Below are 24,215 nucleotides of genomic sequence, written 5' to 3'. Positions count from 1 at the left end.
TCCACATATTGATGATAATTTCAGAGAACTGTTAACTATGACTCCAGGACTACTTCTATAGTTGCGTGTTCTGGGCTCAGCTTCGTTTTGGCATTGTTTAGAACACTTTTCCCTGAATGTACCACTTCATCTTCAGGGTCAATGGCCATCTTTTTGCTGGCTTGCTCGATTTTGTGAGAGCTTCCCAGACTTCTTCACCACTGGATGATGTTCCAGGCATTTCATGGCCTGAAAGAGCTTTCTGTTTCCTCCCTTGATAGGGTGCCTGGAGGTCCCAGCCGTTGCCTTGTCTTCATCCTGAAGTCCCTTAAGCCTTACCCTTTTCTAGGTATTCCTTAAGCTGCTCTCCATCTGTAAACAAACTATTTCTCCAGTCCCATAGAAATTTAGCTTCATTAGTAACCTTGGGCCTGCAACATTGTCAAGGGTTTTGCTGGAACACATGTGTGATGTCCCATGAGTCCCCTTTACACATGCCTCCTGACAGCATCACTGAACTCCAGCAGGTCACAGGCTGGATTTCCCTTGTCTGTGAAGTCATCCTGACTCATTCCCAGTTTATCCACATGTCCAGTGATCTTACTCTTTGTTACAGACACTTCCATCTTGACAGGAGTGGAAGTCAAATATGCTAGTCTAGAGATCTCAGAATTCTCTCCAGAGCCCTTTTTGTGGGTTCTACACTGACAACCCACCACCGTGCTGGCTCAAGTGCCATTGGTAATGAAAGGTTAGGTGCCTTGGCCAGCATTTTTTCAGTTTCTCATTGGGACTACTTCAGAAATCTGAGCACACCTACCAGCCCTGATGGCTTACTGCCAAATAACTGAGTAACAGGGCCTAATATTTTATCTCTGTTTATTTCAAATTGATGCAATTCCTCTGATCTACCCTCTACAAAGGAACATGTCAGGTGTGGGAATCTCCTTAGCATCTTCAGCAGTAATGACCAGTGCAAAGATGAGTGTCTGTAATGGCCTAGTAATCCCTCAGTGTCCATCCACCAGCTTTGCTATTTGACTCCCTACTTCTTACATAATTTTTACTACTGCTTTGTGCAGCCTACACAGGGATATAAATTCTTCTCAAGTTCTTTTTCAGCCCTCTTAATTTCCTGCTTTAGATTTTAGCATTTGTATTGAAGTAGCTGAAAGTTTTTCCCTTGCTCCATTGTTCAATGTTGCACGTGCTTGTCAAATGACACTATAAGAAGCCCGATTTGCTTTTCCTAGTTTTTGGGTTGTGTCATTGTTCAAAGGCATACTCAGTCTTAGCTCTGTTTTGATATGGGGTTTATTGCATTTAGCTTGATACAACTCTTTGACATTATGGAATAGAACCACTAGAGAACTGCAAAGTAATAAAGCTATTATAAAAGTAAAGTAAGTAGCTCATGTGAAATCTACTTTTTGTACTAAATTTACTTTTTAACTATTCTGAAATTTAACTATATTTGTTTGATATTCAAAATGGTTGTACTTTAAGATATTCTAGTAGCTGTCAAGGCCACAATGTAATAGTCTCAGATTCTTGGGTGAGATGTTATCAGTAGTTTTTGGAGATGAATCCTCATTTCCCCTCTCTTTCCTCTGCCAATAAGCTGTCTATGAATTTTCACATTTGTTTAACATACATTTTGGATATCTATTTAAAATATTATTTTTGGCATGTTCCTACTGAGAAGCTGCTGCTTCAGACTGATCATTGGAAAAACTTACTGAATGGGATACAAATGCAGTTAGAATTAGTTCCTCTTCTTATGCACATAATTCTGGTCCCTGCAAAATAAAAGCCTTGTCAAACCTTGTCAAAACAAGGTTAAGTAGACAAGTTGTTTGTTTACCATGTGCATGCATTGTATGGCATTCCTGTTCCCATGTTATTTTGCTCGTTGTTCACTGAAATGTTTATTCTGAACTTACCAAAGGTATGAAAATTCACTAATAAAATAAATACACTTTCTCTTTTTAATTTTTAAGTATGTATTCTTATGCATGTTATAAATTGAAGAAATATAGTTGTCTTGGAAAGCATCCATTACATCCTTACATATTTCAAATTTTCATTTCAAAGGTTTAGAACACCTAATTATTCTCATCTGACCTCAGTAGCATTTGTGTATTCTCAGATCTTTTAAATTACAATCCATTTCCCTTTATTTTTTTTAATGCTTCTATTATTACTTTATTTCTATAATTACTTTGTTAAAAATACCTATAGATCTCAATATAAGTATAAGCAAACAAAACATTAAAATGACAACTACTTCCTAGTGGAAACCAATAGATATAAGATCTATTTCCAGTACTGAAATATCTCTGGTGCTCACTTTCAATATTGTGATGGAAACATAATGCATAGGGAGACTCTGGGATGTGTAGTGAAGGAGCAGTTGCCTGGAACGTGTCCTCACTTTGTGAAGGGAAACATTTTACTGGAGCCTGGTAGGACTAGTTCGGGTTCCCTGTAGCAGGGGGAGCAGAGGGTAGTGTCTCTCTGGATGATGTGTTTTTCCTTCCTCCCTTCCAGTCCTCTTCCAGCTCAGGTATTTTCCTGCCTGTACAGCCCTGAATGTTTTCAACTGGTCTTTTGTACAATCCTCCAAGGCAGATGCCTAAACTTAAGTTCCAACATCTATTCACTTCTGTATCTCTATTACCCTAGATGTGATCAAAATCTCTATGTGGTTTGATTGAGGTGTCTCTAGAAGGCATTAGGCTACAAAGAAAATTATTCTTCTTACTGTTGCAAAAACATTGGAATAGAATAACAATGTTTCTTGAATGTAGTTTATGATATGACATGTCACACTTGCCTTGAGTTGTCTAGACTGGAAAAGAACAGCTGTAAAAAGAATGACAAATAGATGCTTTTCTTCTTTTTCTGTACTAAATTAAGAAGGTGCAGTACCTCTCAGTAGAGCTGGTGAGTTGGCACCGAATCGAAATCAAAATCAATGTTTATAATAGGTAGCTGTCCTAACATCAATACTAATATTTCTTAATCTTCACTTAATGTTATAGATATGAAATGATTCACAGCAAGCTGTTCTGAATGACGTATGAAATGAAAAATCCCTGATCGATGCACAGAACACATACAGACAGCAAATATGTTAGTTATCTAAAATGTCAGGTGCAGACAGAAAATCCCAGTTTCAGCTGAGAGGGCACGAGAGCTGTGTGTATTAATTAAATAAATAAACATTCTATCTTGCTGTTGTGAATAGTTTTGTAACTTTCTCAGACAATGCCCACTTAATGAGAAGATGAACAATACTAATCTTAATTTTTAACAAACATTTCACTAATGCTTCAAATATTCTGATCTGGGATAATGATTTCAAGAAAATATTACAACAGCTAGTGATGTTACCTTTCTAAAAATTGCTCCTCCATTTATTTTTTTCCCCTTCACCAGAATGGAAAAATAGCTCAACATATGGATAAGGGAATTATGTATCTCCTCTTTCTTCCTTGCTATCTCTATTTCTTTATTCATTTTATTTGGACCAATTCTTTTTATGCCACCCTCCTAAAACTTTAAGATGTTGTGCTCTATTCCAGTATGTGGGTAAACTCTGTGTCCAGCCCCAAACTGAGTGTTCAGATTCAACAGATGCCAATGCACTAATTCCAGGTAGATGGGCTTCAGATAGCATTCCTTCCTACTTTTGGTTAACTCCTTAGACAAATTTAAAATGTACATTGTTCCAGTGTTGCTATAGACATTAAAATGTTCCTAAGTGGCACCTATGCCTGACTGCTTAAAGAGAAATGCATCTTGTACCTCCCCTGTGTATTGCAGGCCACCTCCTTCTGAAGGCAGTACTTGACAGACAAAAATTGAACCAGAAACCAATGCTAGGAACTGTATAACTGGATAGACAAGGATGGCATGTCACCATCTTGTGTGTAGTGACATAATTTCCCCACTGGTTTATAGGAAAAAAACAGAGTTGGAACTATTGGTGGCTCTGGGCACATAAACATTTTGTCTTAAAAATACTAGAAAGTGCATTTTCTTTGTAATGATGGTCACCATGTTCATGACGACGAGTAAAACTGATTTTTGTTGTGTTCTCCTGTTTCAACATATTAATAACAAAAAGAGTCAACTTTCCCTCCCCTTATATTCTTTCAATTTGAATATTTTTTTCAGTCACTTCCCAACTAAAGGTATTAAATAAAAAAATTGGAAGTTTCAAAAAGAAGCTGAAAGAAGAACTACTTACAGTCCACAGTAAACATTATGGCTGTTTGCAAAGTGTTGCTTGTGAGCTGCCTAGAAATTAAATTACTTTCTTTTTCCTTTCAAGAACATTAAACATTATAGGCAGTAGGGTATGCACATTTAGCAGGTTTTGTAATCCAACTTTTCTATCAAGTGCTGGTATCTAGACTTTTATCAAATTTGTATTATCCTTTACCTGTATGAAACAGTAGCAGATTTTTTCAAAATGTGGGGTAATACAAGACAAGCACATTTAGTATACCAATTAAACACTCCGACCTTATCATGTGTATTTCTGAAAATTTAAGATTCTTCAGTTACTTGTACAATTGAGCCACTAAAACCAGTACAAAGTAGCTGTCAAATTAGAAGGGTTTTATAGGAATTAAATTCTATTCTATTAGCTCCCCCCCATTTGATCAATATCAAGAGAGGCTTTTAAAATGCTTTATGTTACTCTTTAACTATCCTTTCCTTTCTCTTCCTGAAGGAGTGGGGTGCTTGGAGATGGTGAGAGGAAAGTGAGAGGGCTGACAAAAAGCAATCTGTTACAGTTCTCTCTCAATGAAAAAAATCACAATTAGACACATTCATCATTACCTTAGCTATTTCAAACAAGATTAAAACAAGAATGGAACACATCGATCACTTACCTTTAATTTATACAGCTATTCTTAAAGGCATGTTTTCTTTCAAAGTGTTGCAAATGGTGTAAAATAAGGTAAAGCCTACTTGAGGGTCAGTAAATGATATCAGCTTTGCTAAGAGAATATGATCACTGTAAGAGCAGGGTGCATCTATTGTAAACAATTGTGTATTAACATCTTGGTCTCATTAATCACAAACTTCTCTGATACATGTCTCAGTGGCAGCCTCTACTAATTAACTCAGACACTAATTGGGTCAGATGAAATAAAGTAGACAGCAGTCACTCAAGCAGACTAGAACAGCCTGTTCTCTAATTGCTTGTCAGAGGAACAAAAAAGGAACTTGAAATATTTCAGATTAGTACTAGCCACACTGTTTTCTTAGCACAGTTGTTTGTAATGAATATTTTAATACAAACTGAAACAAATGTTGATCCTCCATGTATGGTTAACCCAGCCTTCTCTGCCTGTGTTCTCCACATGTGTGACGTGAAATTTGATGGTCTGTGACCATGTAAAGCATTTGTCTGATTTTCATTCAAGGAAATCAGAAAATCTGGGAGAAAATACATAAGTCTAAGTGCTTCCAAGCTTTGCAACTATGTATCACTAGGTGGCATTTGCTGAAAACAGTACAGAAATGTCACTTTTACATCAGAACCTTGTGTGAAACACTAGGTACTAGTGTTGTATTTTAGTTTTTGAGTACCTGTTTTAAGTCTTGGTGCTTCTTTCAGCTTCATTTGTCATTAGTCAACACTTTGTGGGCTCTTATTTTCTCCTTTTGATGTATGCTGTACTGACTCATACATTAATAAACCTTACTATCCCTTGGCCTTATAGCTTTTATTTGAAACTAAATAGAAACCTAGATGGTAAAAATATCCAGCTAATGAAAGGCATAATCAGTCTAACAGTAACTACTGCTTCCTGAAGTAAACAATAATAATTGTGTATATTTAATAAAAGTTATAAATATGATCACTATGGGTAATCTTATCTAGTTACATAACCTTGGCTTTTTTATTTTTAGTAACTGTTCTCTGTTATAATAGCACTCCCAGGCACTGCCTCTGTTATAGCTTACTCTGAGGCAACCTGCTTATCAACTAAATGCTGATCTGCCCTCCAAAGTTTAAAAAATGCAAACAAACAAAACCCTAAGAAACCTACAGCATCTTCTGTGTCCTGGCAAACAAAATTTGCTAATGGCCATAGCACTTTTATCACAGTTTTCCTTCTACAGTACATATAACAACTTACCTGGTGAAAACCATAAAGGTTGGGGCCATTTAAAGTTTTTCAAAAACATGTTTCATATTTTGTGAGGATTTTTTTTGTGACATTGCTGAAATACAGGATATTGCAGTGCTGCTGTTTTCTGGTATGTAACTTTTCTCACAGCAGTGACAGGAACATATATAACACCGGGGTTTGCTTCAAGCCAGCTTGGTAATAGCAGCTGAGGTGAGGGTGCTTGCTTTCACTTTGAATTAGTTTCAGCAGTTCTTGGATTGTTGGTACAGGAGAGTAACAACGCATGAGTTGTCACTAAATGCACTGTATACACAAACCAATTTTATTAGTCTATAACTGATGAGGATTGTCAGGGCTCACAGAGGGACTACTGCTGCCACACTACCCGCCTGCACCTATCAGTCTGTCCTAAGCCTGCAGTTCTTCCTCTGCAGGGACCAGTGTATGAAAATACTCATGTGCTGTGAGAAAAAAAGCTCATACCAATTCCCTCTTTCATCTGCTAACAGTTCCTCTTTACTCTGGGAAAGGACAAAAATGGGTTAAAAGTAGCATCATCTGAAAACAGAGTTAATACAGTCAAGATGTATTCAGTCTGTTTATCACATCTAGTCAGTCCTTCAAACAAATTAACCTTTCCTTTCCTTTCCTTTCCTTTCCTTTCCTTTCCTTTCCTTTCCTTTCCTTTCCTTTCCTTTCCTTTCCTTTCCTTTCCTTTCCTCTCCTTTCCTCTCCTTTCCTCTCCTTTCCTCTCCTTTCCTCTCCTTTCCTCTCCTTTTTGTGTCAGTTAGGTTCTACCCTTTTGTCTAAGTCAGACCAGCAACCAGAATTGGGCTGAGCAGCAACTGTTGCTTCCTTACTCTGAGCAGTGTGATCTCTGCTAAAGACCTTATAAGTCTTTAGTTGTCTTTGGGAAATGGAAGAGCCAAGGTATCTTTCATCACCTGTGGTGAAAATGGCAGCTGTAGGCTGTGGATTTACAATATGGTTTATGTATAAGAACAATAATAGTAGTAAATGAATATGGCAAAAGACCTGTTGATTTTATGCTATATAACATTGCATGCTGTGCCAGCAGCATTTAAGTTGTGTTTCCCTAATCTGTAAATAAGAGCAGAAATAAAAAATTATATTCAAAATAATCCATGAAAGTAGCATCAGTAAGGTATTTTCTCCAAAAATACTAATTTAACAAGATGATGTAAGTATCTATCAACTCCTCATAGTTTTCTTTCACATTTTGGTAATGTTGGTAGCCTCTCCAAATAATCTGTGAATTTTTTTGGAATTTAGTATAGTTTATAGCACTAGGCAGATTTATCTTGCAAATGCATTTTGTTACTTAAAAAAAAATGCTCTTAAATCTTCTTTATTGGTACTTTTTCAAGGTACTGAATGTACTAGTGGCATGATTTCATTGGTGTCTGACTGAGGAAAAGTTGATAATATAATTGAATAATACAATATTCCGCAAATTCCAGCTAACTGCAGTGGTTTCAGCAGGTATAGCACTTCTAACCATCATGGTGATGGCAAACGTTACTTCATGTTAAGATGTAATATATCATCTGCAGTGTCCAAAAAATACTATTATAAGGATGGTGTGATTCTAAAATACCACGTGGTCCTATTAATGTATTATTAAGCCTACTTTTCATTTGTCAATATATGCAAATGACACTGAAAAATAGATAAGAGTGACACTGCTCATACATAGCTGAATATCCAGATGAATAATCATATATTTCCATGTAAAGATAACTTAAGTCATAAGCTGAACTCCTTCCCTTTCCTAGCACCAGCTTGTCTGGCAGAGATAGATCTGTTATTTAATTCTGAGAAATTATTTACTTTTTGCAGAAAAATCTAATGTATTGAAACACTGGGGCTGTTTAGGTTACATTTTAGGACTGATTTCCCTTTGGGAAAAACTTCCTAGATCCAAAATAATTGCTGAGTAGAAAAGAATAAAAGAAAACCAATAAACAAAACCAGCAAAGCTTGTGTTTGCAAGGCTGTCAATAAGTGGGAGACTGAGGTATTTTTGGTAGAGTGTGGTTTCACACCATTTAAAGTCCTTATTCTTGAAAGCCTAAGGCAAGAGTGGGACACTAACATTTGAGCAGGTGTCCTGACATTCCATGGGGTGCTACATGAGAGGGGAGAGGGAAGTTCAGCTACTCCATTATCATGCCCTTACCCAGCTGATGATGAGAGAGACATGAAATCAGGGCTCTCTTCCAAAGAGTACTTACCTCCTATACAAAATCAGAAGGAAGGAAGTCTTAGGAAGCTCTTCAGGGGGGAAGAAACAAACAAACAAACAAGTGGTGTTGAGTTTTTTTTCTGTCCATTGATGCTTTCTTGACTTAGACAGCCAGTCAGCTAGAAGACAGTGACCAGCCCACGGGGCAAACAAAAACAAAAGAGAAAGGTCCGGAGGCAGTTTCCCTTAAACATTTATGAGAGAACAATTCCAGTTAACATAATGAATGAGAAAAATAACAGGCTTTATCAGCCTGGGGTTCAGTCTAGGTCTATGGTGTTAGTAGAAATCCTGTAGGTTGGCTGTTAGAGCTGCTCTCTCTTCTATTGGCTGAGCAGCAAATGTAATCCCGCTCTCAGAGTTCCTGCGTTTGAAGAAGAGGATAGCATGGAGCAGAGTAGAGATTACATCTTTTTAGTATAGTAATATCCCTGCTACTTTCCTAAATTTTTCTTGTATCTTACTAAATGTCCTCAGAAAATGTTGATACACTATTTCCAGGAGGATTGAGTTGTACTTACATATGCTGAAGTCTCCCATTTCTGCTATGCTTTTGAATAGGTTCATCAATGTTTTGAGAAGCCTGAGATGGTTTAATTATGGTGATTTGACTCAGGTTCCGCACTAGAGTCTCAAGGGCTAGCACAAGGAACAGGGAGTTTTAACAGTATTCAGATAAAGTCAGCACACTGCTCATCAGTATATTTATAGAAGATGGACAAAGAATTGCATGTTACATATTGCCTTACATGAGCAATAGACTTAAAATCATTGTATGTCTGTCAAAGCAGTCTATTGTATTTTCTGTCAGCTTGTGAATGTCTTGGATGACCTCAATGACTAAAAATCAAAGCTAGGCCACTCAAATATCATTCAGTCATTGTATTGCATTGATTTCTTCTTCCCGCTTCAGATAAGCAAGAATGGGAAGGGAACATTTCTCAGCAGTCGTAGTTACTGGCAGAGTATTGTAACAATGTGCTGAAAAGCACTAAGAATAGTGAGTCGATGGAGCCAGAGTATCAATAATGTGACTATCTGTGGCCTCTTTTGTTCCTAGTGTTCCCACCATTGCTGGTACTCACTCCCACTCACTGAAGCAAATCCTGGCCTTTTCTAAATCTTCATTGTTTGGCTGCTAGAAAATCAAATCGCAATTTTGATGGTTTTATTCTGTAAAGTGCAGTGTTCCAATGAACCTGCAGTTGCTATGAAAGAAGGAATTGACACCTGCCTTGACACCATTGTTTCAAAGTTTCCAGGTAGTATAGGGAAAATATCTTTCCCTTTCCTTTCTTCTTTTCTTTCCCACAGATAGTTTCTGATAGACAAAGCATAGCTATTCAATTATCATCTAACCCAGCTCAAGGCAACACTGGGTAACAGAATAAGAGAAGTCTCCTTCTTTGCTGTTTATATTCCAACTTGTAATGGAACTGCTTGCTGAAGACTGTATACAATCTTCTATCATGCAACCAAGCCTCCTATCGCTGCCTGTCTCTGAAGTGATTCAAATATTCTACATGTATTATGTAATGTCTTTATTGACACGTTAAAGGCAATGGTTGGTTTGCTTCCTGATTTGTTTGTTTTAAATTAAAGGTTATAATCTGTGGATATGGTTCATTTCCTGTATCCCTGAACTGCTAGTGCACTTATGTTGAATGTCTTCTAGTTTTCCAAAATGAGCTGTACTTACTCTTGAGGAGAGTTTCCTCAGTCACTTGCACTGGAAATCATCACCCACATTTGTGAAAGGCAGAATGAAGATGATAGGAAAGATGCAGTCTTGCTTTTTCAGTCTGTAGGAGGAGAGGCTGTGGAGTCTCCGTCCTTGGAGATGTTCAAAATCAGGCTTGATGTGGTCCTGGGCAACTGCCTGCAGGTGGCCCTGCTTGAGCAGAGTGGTTGGACCAGATGACCTTCAGAGGTCCCTTCCAACTTCAACCATTCTGTGAGTCTGTGAAAGCCTTATTTATTCAGGTATGTTTAGTAACAGAGGCTGAAGATCCTTTAGAAAAATGTGGAAGGATGCATCAAAGAGTGGAAGCTTCCTTCCCCCCACTCCGTGTTTTCTAGGGGAAGAGTGGCTTTTATCATACAAATGGAATAAAGTGATGATATATATACTGTATGTTTCTGAACCTTGATTCATTTAAAAACTGCTTGGTATTTATCAGCTTACATTGTTTAAAAGGACAGGGAGGTTTATGACTTGTTAACTCTGCTGTAAGCTTTCAGAATAGTATCTAGAGTATACTAGATATACAAGATTTTTTTTTTTTCTCTTGACATTTTTTTGTTCGAAATGTGTGGTGGTGTTTGGGGTAGGTAGAAAAATAAGTGTAGTTTACAAAGGAATGAAAACATAATGCTGTTTTTTGAGGGAAATAGATGTGAATTTTTTTTTTTTTTTTGAGTAGTAGGTTGCAAACATGAAATACTTCATTAAATATCTAGGAAAGTTGTCTGGTAACCACTTGCCATTAATAATAGCATTTTTGTTCTGTTGAATCCTGATTGCATGTTCCTAAGCATTCTTCAGTGTACCACTTGTCTCTATTAGCCTTGCCACCTGATTAAATCTTAGAATTGTCCTTTGTCAGATGATTAGCTCCATTAATACTGCACTTTCTTTCCTGGTCATTATTTCCTAGTAGCCTGGAATAGTACTTGGAAGTCAAATATGAAGTTAGCTAATTGAAGAGGTTTGCATTCACTGTTGCAAAGCTGGATGCTTATTCTACCAGAAATATGTCAGAACTGTAAGATCCATTCGTGAATGTTCTCTAGTTAAAACAAGGTCTGTGCAGTGGTGGTTCGCTCTAGTGCATGAAAATTAGATAAATCTCACAGGTCAGTACAGATCTCAGTTTGTTCATTTGCTGAGTTGATAACCTACAAAAAAGAGGTTAAGCATGTTCCATTCAATTTCCAGTTGTTTGACAAAAGTGTATTTTTGCTGTGGGAAGTGATCATGTTATTATCACAAAAATGAAATTCAGAATCCGTGCAGTGTTTCATGTATAGATTTAACCTGCAGAGAGACAGTGTGCTATTCTGCAATTGTTTGAGCTTGAAAGAAAAAAAGTAAACATACTATACCCTTGAACAGCTGAAGGAATTACCTGCCTGGCCATTTGATTATTCTTATTGCCTCACAGTAAAAACACCTGCAAGGGCATTCATCAACTCACTGCTGAAGGATCTGCTATAAACACAATGTTATGAAAGTGGCAGCTGGGTGTTCTTGGTGTGTTTCTACAGCACCCGGACAAATGTCATTCAGCTTCCACATTGAGCATTCAATCTGTAAATCTGGGTTAGGAGAACATAATTTTGAAAAAAATCATGCTTACTGTGGGGAAATCATGCCACACATAACCAAAAGATTGATTCTTTTTTAGGCTAGGAGGCTGTCACTAACAAATTGTTGTGGTATAAACTTGTCAGAACAAGCATGTAGAGAAAAAAGTGCTTGAAATGGTCTCTGTATATAGATAGCAACAGTGGAATAGATTTGTTTTTGCAAAGGTAGCAGAGCATTGCCTGAACTTTGGATAAGTTTCAAACATTCAAATTGTGGGTTTAATTATCATTTTCCTCAGGAGACCCTGGTTTTTATTAGCTCAATGGACATGAATTAATTGGTGATTAGCAGCTAAATCTCTGGCATATATCTTTGTGGAAAAAACCCAACACGCACACACACACTGTTACTGAATATGCCATTATGGTAGCCCAGGGTGGAAAAGTAAAACTTTGAACAGTTTGAAAGAGTTGTTTTTCTCTCTTTCCTTTTCCCTGCTAAATACCACATACTCTTCTACTTCATTTTAAGGTTGCACTTGGTGTTTTTATCAGAGATGATTGAACATAAATATCTGTTTGTATGTGATGATTTATATGAAGTTGCTGGAGGAGTTGTAAAACAACATCAGATTGAATATGAACCTTCCACCACCAAAATGCATCTTCCTTCTCCCATCTTTGTATTGCACATGGCTGGAATAAGTCAAAGCTCATATAATAAAGAGGAAGGTGATGCTTGTGGGGAAAAATAACATTTTTAACAGATTTAGCATAATTTATTACTAAAATAATGCTCTCTCGCACATGCTGTTGCTTTTTGATTAATCTCTAACTATTCAAGTATCACTTTCAGCCAAGGGATGAAGCACACAGCATTATTTGGGACAGATAGCAGTAGAACTCTACGAAGTTTATTGTAGCAAATACTCATATACTAGTGATAGAACGTATATAATGCTTGACTTCTATGACATGTTTCCTGTAGTACTATTGCATTGTCATTCTTCTCACTGATGATTATCTGAAAGCGATTCAAATATGCTCCTTCCTCTTACAGAAGGTGTTTTGTTTTGTTTTGTTTTAATAATAAAATAGTGGCTTTACAAATGCTAGAATTATTTTTTTCATAAGTATATTTAATTGTAAAGAATGGAAAACATTCTTGTGAAAAGGCAGTGTTCAGTGCTATTAAGGTGAGTTTTTAAGAACAAAAGATATATATGTATCAAAATGATTTGCATTGTCTTGTCTCCTTGGAGGGGTGGAGGGAGAGAAAGCAAAGTACATTATTAGTGCTTTGCATTTCTCCTGTAGCTCATCCATACCTGCCTTTCAAATTCAGCTCAATCCATTAAAATTATTAATTGCTGAACATTTCAGATGGGAATTTAATATCCATTTTTATTTAAGACATGTAGAGAATTTTCCTGCAAACCAAAAGATGGCATTGAGTGAGCTTTATTTTAGTATGAGCATTCTGCAGCCTTTTCCACATACACCCATTAATTCTAGTTTGGTTTGACTTTGTCATACAAAGAGGTCTGCCCTTCGGTATTATTTCAAGGATGATGCTTAATAGATCTCTTTGAGCAAATGCTTATTAGGTTATAATTTGAAGACATCTTTCTCTTCCAACTTAAATAAAATATATCAGAATTGTACCTTTGTGTCCAGTTCTATTCTGCATCGACTGTACTTGTAGCAGATACAGAAATCAAGGCCTAAGATGATAATCTTCCTCTACAATGCTTTTCATATTAAAGAATTAAGAAGGAATTTCTTGTATGGCTGAACAAATGTGTGGGTTTTTTTCTTTTTCTACTGGGGAAAAATATATCTAACAAGTTGTGACAAGTAAATAGCTACAAGGCAGAAAAGGCATAAGGTATGGCAGGGGCTGCCAATGGAGAACTGTCATTGTAGTCCTGAAGGAATTTGAGGACATGCATGTAAACTTGTTATTTCAAGTACTTTTTCTAAAAGTGCTGTAGAAGTGTCTTCTGCTGCAAAACAGTAACATCTTGATTTATACTTATATTAAAAATTTGAATAGGATATTTCAGATCCTACTGCAACATGTTCCCTTCCAGAAGCAAAGAAAGAATAGAATGGGTGACATGAGCTAGGGGTATAGACCATGACTATGAAGGCAAGCTGTAGGCTTTCAAAATACCTTCATGTAATTGTCAAGGACAGAATACATCCAGATAGGTGGCCTGAATGTGTTTGAATTATTGTTAGTAGCTTTACTACAAACTCAAACTGAAGCTTTAATTAATATTGTACTATTTTGTTGAATAATTCTAATGAAGTGTTTTATTTTTCTCTGGCAGATGAACGGGAAGATGTTCAAAAGAAAACATTCACAAAATGGATAAATGCACAGTTTGCTAAGGTAATTAAATATTTTTTTATTTGTAAACCAAATTATGTTTTGTATATTTTTCAAAAAAAATTATATTCCTCCCCTGAGGCTTAATTTTTAAGAGAACAGTTACAAGATTCAGGTATTGTTGAATGCAGTTGGATGATTTATTAGAAAAAAAATCACAAATTTGATTCTCTTGATTTTTCTAGGGATTGAAATGCAAGAAGCCATCATCTTCTGAAAATGTTCTCTGCCTCAATTTACTTTGCCTTTTCTCAAACTGGTGATGCAGATGTATTACTGTTCGGTGGACTCCTTTGCTATATTCCTGATATACAAAGGAATTTCCTCTGTTGGGCTTGTCTTGTTTCTAACTGCAATGACAAATTTAACAAAACTGGATGAATTGGAGAGGAGCAAGGTCAAGTGACCCAGTTAGCCGTACAGATCTCAAATGTATTGGGAAAAAGAACAAATAACTAACTTATTTAAAGAAGTCTTACCCTTGGCAGTATATAACAATTCTATATTTAATACACAGCAAAAACTGAGCTCAAACTAAACTCCTGGACAATCATTACTGAACTATATTTCCCAGTAATTAACTTAATTAGTCCCATAATATATAATTTAATCTGCTAGCCAATAATTTGCAATAAACAATGAAATAGTAGCTGTGACATATCTTCTGTTTAGTCTGGCTTTTGATTGTGTCCCATCTGATTCTCCTAATTAAAAAAGAGGAGTAAGATAATCTGAATAAGGCTGCCATAATGTTGAAAAATGTGCTCAGCAGTAGTTCAGTCCAACAGGGAGTCCCTCAGGACTTTCCCATGGACTGGAGAATTTTCAAATAGTGATTCAAGTGATTTAGACTACACATGTTGATGCTCAGCATTTTTACAGCAGATATGTCCAGTAGTTTGGAGGACTGGGTCAGGATGAAATAGTCTTGAACAAATGGTCTCAAACTGATTGAGTTAAAACGGTGAAGTGTTAAATTTAGGGCAGAAGTAAAATGCATGCATACAGAAGGGGGGATAATAAAACAAACAAACAAACAAAAACCAGACAAACAAAACAAAACAAAAACACCAAAGAAAAGATCTGGGAAATGTGGTGAATAACAAAAAAATGAGTCAGCAGCATGGTACTATTAAAAAAAGGCAAATTTATGATGGCTGCGGTAATGGACTTGCTTGACAAGAGGTGAAAGATGTAATTATTTTATTTCCTTGGCAATAGTGAGATAGCTTGAGTAATTTACTGTCTTGGTGTTCCATATATGAAGAAGTCGTCCCAGCAGCAGTCATATGGTACAAGCTAATTTGAAGTTTGTTGCCAGTTAGGCCTTCTTGTGGTCACAGAAATCATTACAGAAAAGCAGGAGTTACTGTTACTTCTATATCTAAAGAAAATGTCATGTTCCTAGAGCATTGCTCTCTCAGAAATTGTTGTTTTACAGAATAGCAAAATTTGCAATTGCTGAGGAAACTTGGAGCAAATCTGCAGAAGAAATGCAAGAATTGTGAAGAGCTTAGAAAATATGACCTATCAGCTGATGCTTTTAATGATAGGTTTGATTCAGTCATCTGAATATTTGTTTGAATGATCTAATTGTTTTTCTTCCAATTATAGTTAAATGGAGGGTACCTGAAAGTTATTTTAGCTACCTTTTACTTCAGTTCTATAAATAGTATTTTTAGTTGTATGTGAACGTGCGTTTGTAAACATACTGGAGAAGTGCTTCATTTGGACTCTGAGGAAGACTTCCTAAACACTATGGCTCAATTTTTTCTTTGCTTCATTCATCACCTGTGTTTTGGACAGGGTCTTTTTATTTCAACAATCAATCTACTAAAAAACCCCTGATCTTTAAATCTTAGACAAATTACTCTTGTCCTACAAATCATTGTATGTAACACCAGAATAGTTGGAGTGAAAGTGGAAATCATAAATGTAAGTTTAGTAGTACATGCCGGCTGCCTGTGCAGGACACATGCAGAAAGCACAGTTTGCTCTTCAGTGTAGTCAAGTACCATGCAAGCTTTATTTCTGTCTAGCATTTTCAGGACAGAAATACAGGAGGCCCTGCTTGTATTCCACTGTAACATCAGCAGTCATAGTTGATATCCGTGTGCTGTCCTGGAGCTGTGTTTCTCCCTCTTCTAAAGACCAAGATGTTTTAGGAGAGGTGGTCTTCAAAACATGAAAATGGATTTCCATGTGAAATCTATAGCTTATCTATCCGCTTCCTTCTGACTTGTTTTCAGTTCAACTCCATTTCTGTTTCTGGCTATGGAATTGATTTGAGCTAATGGGTTACTCCTGGTTAGTGATTTCTCATCATTGTTAGCTTTGTGAAAGTGTTAATTAAATGACTTTCATTGTATAATTAGTTTGTATTCTTTCCTACATGGTTCTAAAGGTGCCATCTTGAGCAGATTAGCCTACGAGGTCAGAATTAAGATAGAGAAATGTATTGCATCAGTCATTTCTCTTATTTGTGAGTAGTGGAATCCAGATCAATAATTAACTGTAAGATATTGAGGGTTGAATGAATTTGTTTTATACAGTTCCCGCCTATCTACCACCCTCCATATTTAAAAAAACAAAAGCCTCTACTTATGCAGTCAAAGTAAAATCTTAGTTCTCAATGTTCTAAATCTTCATTTGTGTTGAGTCGGTAGTGCATTGCCCACAAAAGAGCTGTATTCCTTTTTTGAAAATTCAGTATCTAGAGTACCTCTGTTTTAGAACACTTATCCGCAGACTAAGGTTTCAAAACCTTCATATTTGAAAGTTGCTTTCACGTGACTAATGATATAAACAGTTGCTTTTAATGGCAGAAGTTGTAATTTATTGCAAAATAGTTTTCTAATTGATGATTGATGTGTCATCAGCATAACTTAAGTCCCAATGTATGAATTTAATTTGTGTGTGGGGAAAAAAAAAAATGTTTCAATCACAGGCCTGGAAGGAAATAGTTGTCTTTCTTCTGGTCGTGCACACAGTGACATTTTAGTTGGATCATGTACTCAACCTCAGATGCCTTGAGTTCAGCAATGAAGTCTGCTACCTCTTAGTTAAGGAGTCAAGTCTCTAATGTGATATCCATAACAAACTCTCAGTCTCAACATCTTGGCAGTTTCCCATCTGTGATGTGCAGAACCAAGACACCTGTGGAGTGCTACCTAGAAGTCTGTGAAAAGGTATCTAGGGAAAGCTAGCAGAACTGCTAGCAAGATTACAGTTGCTATTGGTGAGGCCATGTCTGTCTTTAACTTTTTCTGGCAGGTTGAGTGGGGTGCTCTAAATGGAAGAACTAGGGAAGATGCATTTGCAGGTCTCTCTTACGGGTTCTGAAGAGAGTAGGTTTCTCTCCAATTCCTGTTCCTTTTACTAGCCAGAAACTGGATTATGCAGAAAATCTGTGCTTTAAAGATTTTCGTACTTGACTTACTTCTAATCAATTCATCATTGTATTAGTAAGATAGGCCAAAAGTTGGCTTTTAATATTTGTTAGATAAAACACTTAGCAAATTAAAAGTATAAGAGAAATGGGAGAATCTAATCCAAGAAAACTTTGTGTTTTCCCCCTTCTAACCACAGACAATGTGTAGAATTTTCTTTAGTGATACCTTCTTGGTTTACCGTCTAAATGTCATGCAATAAATTGAAACTCAAAGTAACTCTAAAAATGTGGAGCATATTACTTTAATATAATTTTATTCAAAAGGAGCTTTTCTTTGCCCTCAGAAGACGTTTATTTATAAAATAATGATGTTCTGCAGGGTGCAAGTAATGATAGCAAAGGAATGTATTGTAACCTAGTTTTTAATAGCAGAACTATAATTAGAGCTCCCACAAGAGATGTATCTAGTCCTGGGTATGATAGCTTTTCCTCAGATCTCAACTTCTTTAATTTGAAATAACCAAAACCTTTTTTTTTATAAATGAAACATAGAATCTTAACTATGCATTTCAGGCGAAGGCAAATATATCACAAGCCCTCAAGTGTAGCAGGTTTCTGCAGGAACTTTGAAAGAGACAAAACAATGACATTAACAATGCCTGTACCCCATTTTAAATGAGCCTATGTTGCCTCACTGGTTAAACATTTTTAGTTGTTCTTTGCATAATAGGCTTCAAAATAGAAAGCCTTACTGAAGATGGAAATGTTATTTAGTTGCATGTAAGAAAGAGCTTGTTAATGGCACCAAAAAAAACCTCTCCCTACCCTAAAAAGGAAAGAGTATATTCCCATGACTACAGAAATATCAGTTATTTATTTTGGTCTCTCGTTATGGAGACAGTGTCTCAAAGTACTGACAATTTTAATGTCAACAATAAAAGTATCTGTTGTGAGTACAGAGAAGGCAATGAGCTAATCATTGTACATTTTGGAAACCTGAATTTTAGGATATACCCTTATGGCTAACTTGAGGTCAACACCTTAATCTGTAAGTGGGTTTCGTAAAAGAATGGTAATTTGTGAAAGAGTCTTCAACATTTTAATCTTCAATAACAAAAAAAAGTTGTTCATAAAATTGCATGTGAATTCAGAGGTTTCAATGGTTTGTCCACATTTCTGCTACAAAAAGTGTCAAGAATTGCACTAGATGGTCAAATTAGACATTATATATGACAGTACACCTTTTCATGTAAACACTGAAATTATTAATCTTCACCAAGCAGGAGCAACAGTCAGAAAACAGAGAAATGTAGCTTGTTGGGGGAAAAAAGTAGGTAATTGTTTATTATTTCTCTACTTCATGCTTTGGGTTTCCTCTTGTTATCGAACAAAGCAGAATATGAAAACAAATTTAGGCATATAAAATATTTCATAACTTAGCTTTATGGAAAACCAAGATCATTCAGCAAGTAAATATTGTAATGGAGAATTTAAGTTATGAAAAATGGCAGCTTTTCATAGGCAGGTGGAAACATCAGGAGTTAGTATTTTGTTATGACTGTAGAATTAGATTCTCATTCTTGTAGTACTTGTGTGACAAAACAGCCTGTGTCAAAGAAGGTAATGTTGACAGCCTAATTTAAGATATATGTTGATAATAGAATAACAGGCAGCAAAACTAAACACACATTTTACTAATGAAGTTGTTTTGAATAGCAGCCAGATTGTTTAGGCAAACATCATATGTAGGGATAAAAGGAACACAGAAGGAACACATTGTTTACAACTTTAGCCAAACCATGTAGCAGTCAAAATAATTTCCTAATTACCCAGTGTTTGTATGTGGCTTATATGATAGGCAGTGTGGTGTCAGTCTCAGTTCTCTCCCTCTTCTTGATTTTATGGGCAACCTGAAGTTATTCAAGACTCCCATTCAGTTTAGTGGTCTCCGGGAATTGTAGATTAAATGCCTTCTGCGTAACAGATAACAAAAACTAGTGATACAAATGAAATGTTTACTGACCTTTTGAGGAAGTATGTCATATATCTGAGGTACAGAGAGACTGTACTACCATAAGTTTGGCATCTGATAGAGGAATTTGCAGTGCTACTTTTGCTCACACACTTGCTCAGTTTTTTGTGCTATCATTCACAATGACTTCAAATTAAAACAAATTTGAAAAGCCACTCCAAACAAAGTGAACTCAAATGTTGTAGGCTCTGGGCTGGAGTAGTCTGGTGAAGCTTTGTGGAGAAGACAGTGATAGTTTTGTTAAATTTCCTTAAGTTTCAGCTTCTGTGGAAATACGTTAACCATTGTGACTAATTATGTCAGACTCCATCAGACATAGCATTTCTTCAGCTGTATTTCTGGACTGAAATTAATAATCCAGAAAAGGAGCTGGAGGGAGAGGGGTTGGTGACAAATCACAAAAACACAGATTAAAATGTTCAGTATTAGCCTTGGCCAAACTTCTCTCTTGACAACTAACCTAAAGGTCAAATGAATGCTTTGAATTTTGTGCGTAACATCAACTCTGTTTGCAAACTTTCAAATTTGTAAACTTGATGACTTTTTATATTTTGCTTTCAAAGTAATTTTTCAGCTTACTGATGGCAAAATACTTAGCGCATGTCTGCCTTATCAATTAATCAATATTTAACTCTGCCCAATGTAGAGGCCTAGATGCTGGCAGGGATTGAAATAAAGGATTAATCCCTTTGCACTTTCTATAAAAGGAAGGGACACCAGAAGTTGAATGGTGCCTGAATGCAGCCTGACAAAAACAAAGTACTGTTTAATAGGGCAGCCTTCTCTATTTTCTCTGTTCTTGTTAACATCAGAAGTGCAAGCCGCATGACTTGCTGTGGCAGTCACGCAGCTGGAGATGCCTTGAAAACTGTCAGTACAGAAAAGAACCCTTTCACTGAAAACCTAGAAAGTACAAACATGTATTTGGTTATGCTACAAAGACACAAAGATAGACGTTTGAGGTTAACAGAAAGCTAATGAGACTGTCTCTATATTGTTATTGGTTGCTCTTTTTTTCAAATTTATGTTCAAACAGTGAAGGTTTTATTATGTTTGTGTGAGAGGATGGGATACTGTAATGTTTTTTCCCCCTCTCTCCAGAAGTGTCTAAATGACTGGAATTAGACAAGACAGCTCTTGGAGAGCAGATACATTTTCGCTTTGATGCAAAGTGAAACTTCTCCTTCCACTTAATTATCTGCACATCTTTTGGCGGAGCTGTGGTTACTGCCCGTGTCTCTCGGAAGACCTTTTCCTTGCAAGTGAGACTCGCTTCTATCTGCTCCCTTGACTGCACAAGCAGTGACATGTTTTGTCTGCTTTGCTTTAGTGGACATAAATTTGAAAGTGGCTACGGCAGCTTTTCCTTGGGGACATAGTGCGTTGCTCCTCCACCAGAACCTTGTACCCATCTCCAAGCCTGATCCCCTTCCTGGTAGCCCATGGGAGCTGCAGGCCTGGTGCCACGGCCACCCTGCCCACGTGCACAGAGTCCTTGGGGGGAAACATCCTCACTGATCACAAAGCGTCAGAGCTATTGAAGTCGCAGTCACAGTCTAGTGACTGAAGATTATGTCATGTTCTCTGTATCTTTTGTTGCCACATGCAAAGGTTATATTCCTTTTCCAAATAAAATCTTAAGGCTTAAAATATTTTCCATTAGAAGTGACTTACCTTCCAAAAAATTACAACCATATTATCTCAAACAATGAGTACCTGCATGTCAAAATACTTTCACCATTAGAAACATCTGCATGAATACAGACTACATTTTAAACTCTTCTAAGATAATGTGGTAACCTCAGCCTTTAATTTGAAACTTTAGAGTGGATTAGTAAAATGAGAAAAGTAGACAAAAACGTATGCATTTTTATTATGTTAAAATAATTTGTCTTTGCATTCTTGGTTTTGTAGCCACCTCTTGCAGAGTAACAAGAACTTTCCCCATTAGGATGCCAGGCAGGGAAAGCAATTGCTACTCTTGGCAATAGAGGGCACTGGACTTTCATTTCTAATATGTTTTACTGAGGAAAAAAAAGAGTCAAGTGAGGTCCATTGAGCTCTTTCACCTTTTTTCATACTTGGGCTTGCACTTCCTTGGCTTTTATTCAAACTCTCATACTTTTTTTGTTGCACTTTAAGTAAAAAGATTAAATGAAACTGAATAGATGCTGTTCTCTTGAAGTTATAATTGTGCATGTATCTTAAGGGGGGAATAGGAACAAACTAAATATAGCACTACAATATTGGTCTCAGTGGTGCATATGTCTAGCTTGCAAATTTGTAAACATTTACAAATTTGCATGATTGTTGCTGGCAGTAGACATCATCATTTCCGTGCTTGGAATTCATTACCATTGCATCTAATCATCTTCAGAATCTCCAAAGCAAAACTCTTCAAACAGGCAAATAGACACTAGTGGATTTATGTTATACTTAGATTGAAAGATAAAAAAGAAAAACAGGAGAAAAAAACATTTTCAAGTTACTGTCTCCACTTATCTAAATGCCCTTCTATGTAAACATATCGAAGGCCGAGTAAATATTTGCACAAGAACTTCCATGTCTGCCTTTTACATATGAAGGGGCTCAGCAATATCTGGGGGTTATTTCTGGACCAACACTTCAATAACATGTATGATTTTTATAGTTGCTTACCTCTGTTCTTTCTCTAGTCATATGTTTGGGCTGTTTTGAAGGGGAAAACCTGTCACCTTGACATAGATACCCTATTAAGATTTTACTTAGGGAATTAGTTATATATATTTTAAAAATCCTCTTCTTTCCTGCTCTGGAAAGCTACCTAACTTATAAATCTTTTTTCATCTGTTTTAGTATTCCAGTCTGATTAAATATTGATATTCATGTCACTGACTTTGCTAATACTTTCACTTCTTTCAAAGATCTACATGACAGGTGTTATTACACAGAATAAGCATTTTTCTTTTCTATCTGCTTTTCATAGTGTGTTTGATTGATTTCCCATCACATTTACTTCCTGGTAATATTAGTGTGACCATATATATTGCAGACTTATAAAATAGGATGCCTTCAGTGTGCTCCAGTACTTAGTATATGTTCTACTGAAGTTAAAAGGTAGGGAAAAATATAAAACAAGTAATTTCTTCTGTTCTGTCTGGTGCAGTTTTAAATTATATATATATGTAAAGTTACTGAAAATCCTAAGCTATTGGTAAAAATAAAATCCTCTCCATTAAAAAACTAAACCAAAGAAAAGAAAGCCTCCTGACATTACTCCTTGGGAGTAACACTGTGTTGTAATTCCAGTTGGTTTACTTGAATCTGTTGAAAGTTCTATGAATTCAACAGACACATGTAAGTACAGTTATCAAGATCATATTAAATATGACATCTTTTCTGGGTTTTTTTTTTGCCTAGTCTTAGGTCTCAGAGAAAATTGATTTGTAAGGCTTTTTCTGTGCACAAATATGTTCTATATATTATATAATTCTAGAACAGAGTTAGTATGTGCTGGTTTGAAGGAAAAAAAAAAAGTACAATGGTAATTTACAAATGTGTGGGTTTGTTGTTTTGGGTTTTTTTTTGACTTTTCTCTGACATCCTCAATGATATACAAATTTGTGTTTTATTTTGGGGGCTGATTTTCTTCATGAAAAGTTCATATAAAAGGCACTTTTGCCATTTGGTATAAGAAAGTCAGACGTGATATAAGGTTGTCTTCAACTAATGCATCAAACATTAAAAGTCCATGCCAAAAAAGAGGGAGAATTATTTTGCCACACTAATAGCAATGACTCTCAAATACTAAGAAAGCTCAGACATATTCCACTGAAAAATCTCAGTCACTGTCTCACAGATTTGTAAATGCCATGTATGCATAAGATAAAAACCTAATTTTTCAAGAATTGTGAGGGAATCATTCTTCAAGGAGCTAGTCAGAGCTTACAGCAAGAGGTAAAGCAAATCTTGTTTCAATTCTGGGTAAAACATAAGGCTGTTTCACTCAGGTTTTCTCTAACTCTGGCAAATACATATTCAAAAGTGGTTTCTTCACAGAAGAAAGCAAGACAAATGAAATCCACATGGTAAGATTCAACTTCAAAAACCAGGAACTATGCTGTAAAGAAGGTGAAAAGGGAACTCAAAAGAAGAATCAAAGTGTTCTGTAGCAACAGGCACGTTAGAAGCAAAGTGTTGCAATCCTGAAGTGAATACGCCTATCAAGGTATATCACCTGTCAAAATCAGAAACATACCTCTGTTTAAGAAAAAAAAAGCAGATCACAAAAAGCGTCCTTATCTTAGTTGTGCAATGTAAGTTCAGAAGAAAACAATGAGCATATGTGGCAAGTTGGTGTGCTGATTATATAATCACAAAATGAAAACAGAGATAGAAAGATACGAACAGAAAGCCAAGAAAAAACAGTCTCAAAGAAACATTAACATAGAAATGAGCTATGAAAGCAAAAACTTACCTAAGTTCATCAGTCAGGCTTCAAGGAAGAGGTTTCTGAACAGGACTTAAAGTATACCGGTATACAGTTAGTGCTACAAACTGTTGTTGGTTTTTTAAAATAATCTCAAGAATATAAAATCTCTTTACATAAGGTTATCACACATGGTATTTTACCATCTCATATGCTTTTGAGTACTGAGTCAGCATTTAAGCAGTTGTTTCTAATATTTTTGCCAATGGGAAAGACC

At 36.2% G+C, this 24,215-nt stretch overlaps 1 protein-coding gene across 5 annotated transcripts in view; it reads left to right on the top strand.

Annotated features, from left to right (window-relative positions):
• The window catches only part of DMD (dystrophin), a gene marked incomplete at both ends in the record, with an annotated part of 1,256,016 nt that overhangs the window by 275,405 nt on the left and 956,396 nt on the right, over window positions 1-24,215 (top strand). For all 5 annotated transcript variants that reach the window (XM_080362523.1, XM_080362521.1, XM_080362520.1 and 2 more), the window contains one exon: window positions 14,049-14,110. In XM_080362523.1, coding sequence (XP_080218649.1) covers window positions 14,049-14,110 — 62 coding nt within the window. The remainder of the gene's footprint in view (window positions 1-14,048; window positions 14,111-24,215) is intronic.

This window comes from Nesoenas mayeri (genome assembly GCF_963082525.1).
Source record: "Nesoenas mayeri genome assembly, chromosome: 1".
NCBI classification, from domain to species: domain Eukaryota; kingdom Metazoa; phylum Chordata; class Aves; order Columbiformes; family Columbidae; genus Nesoenas; species Nesoenas mayeri.
This window is presented reverse-complemented; position numbering and strand designations above follow the sequence as displayed.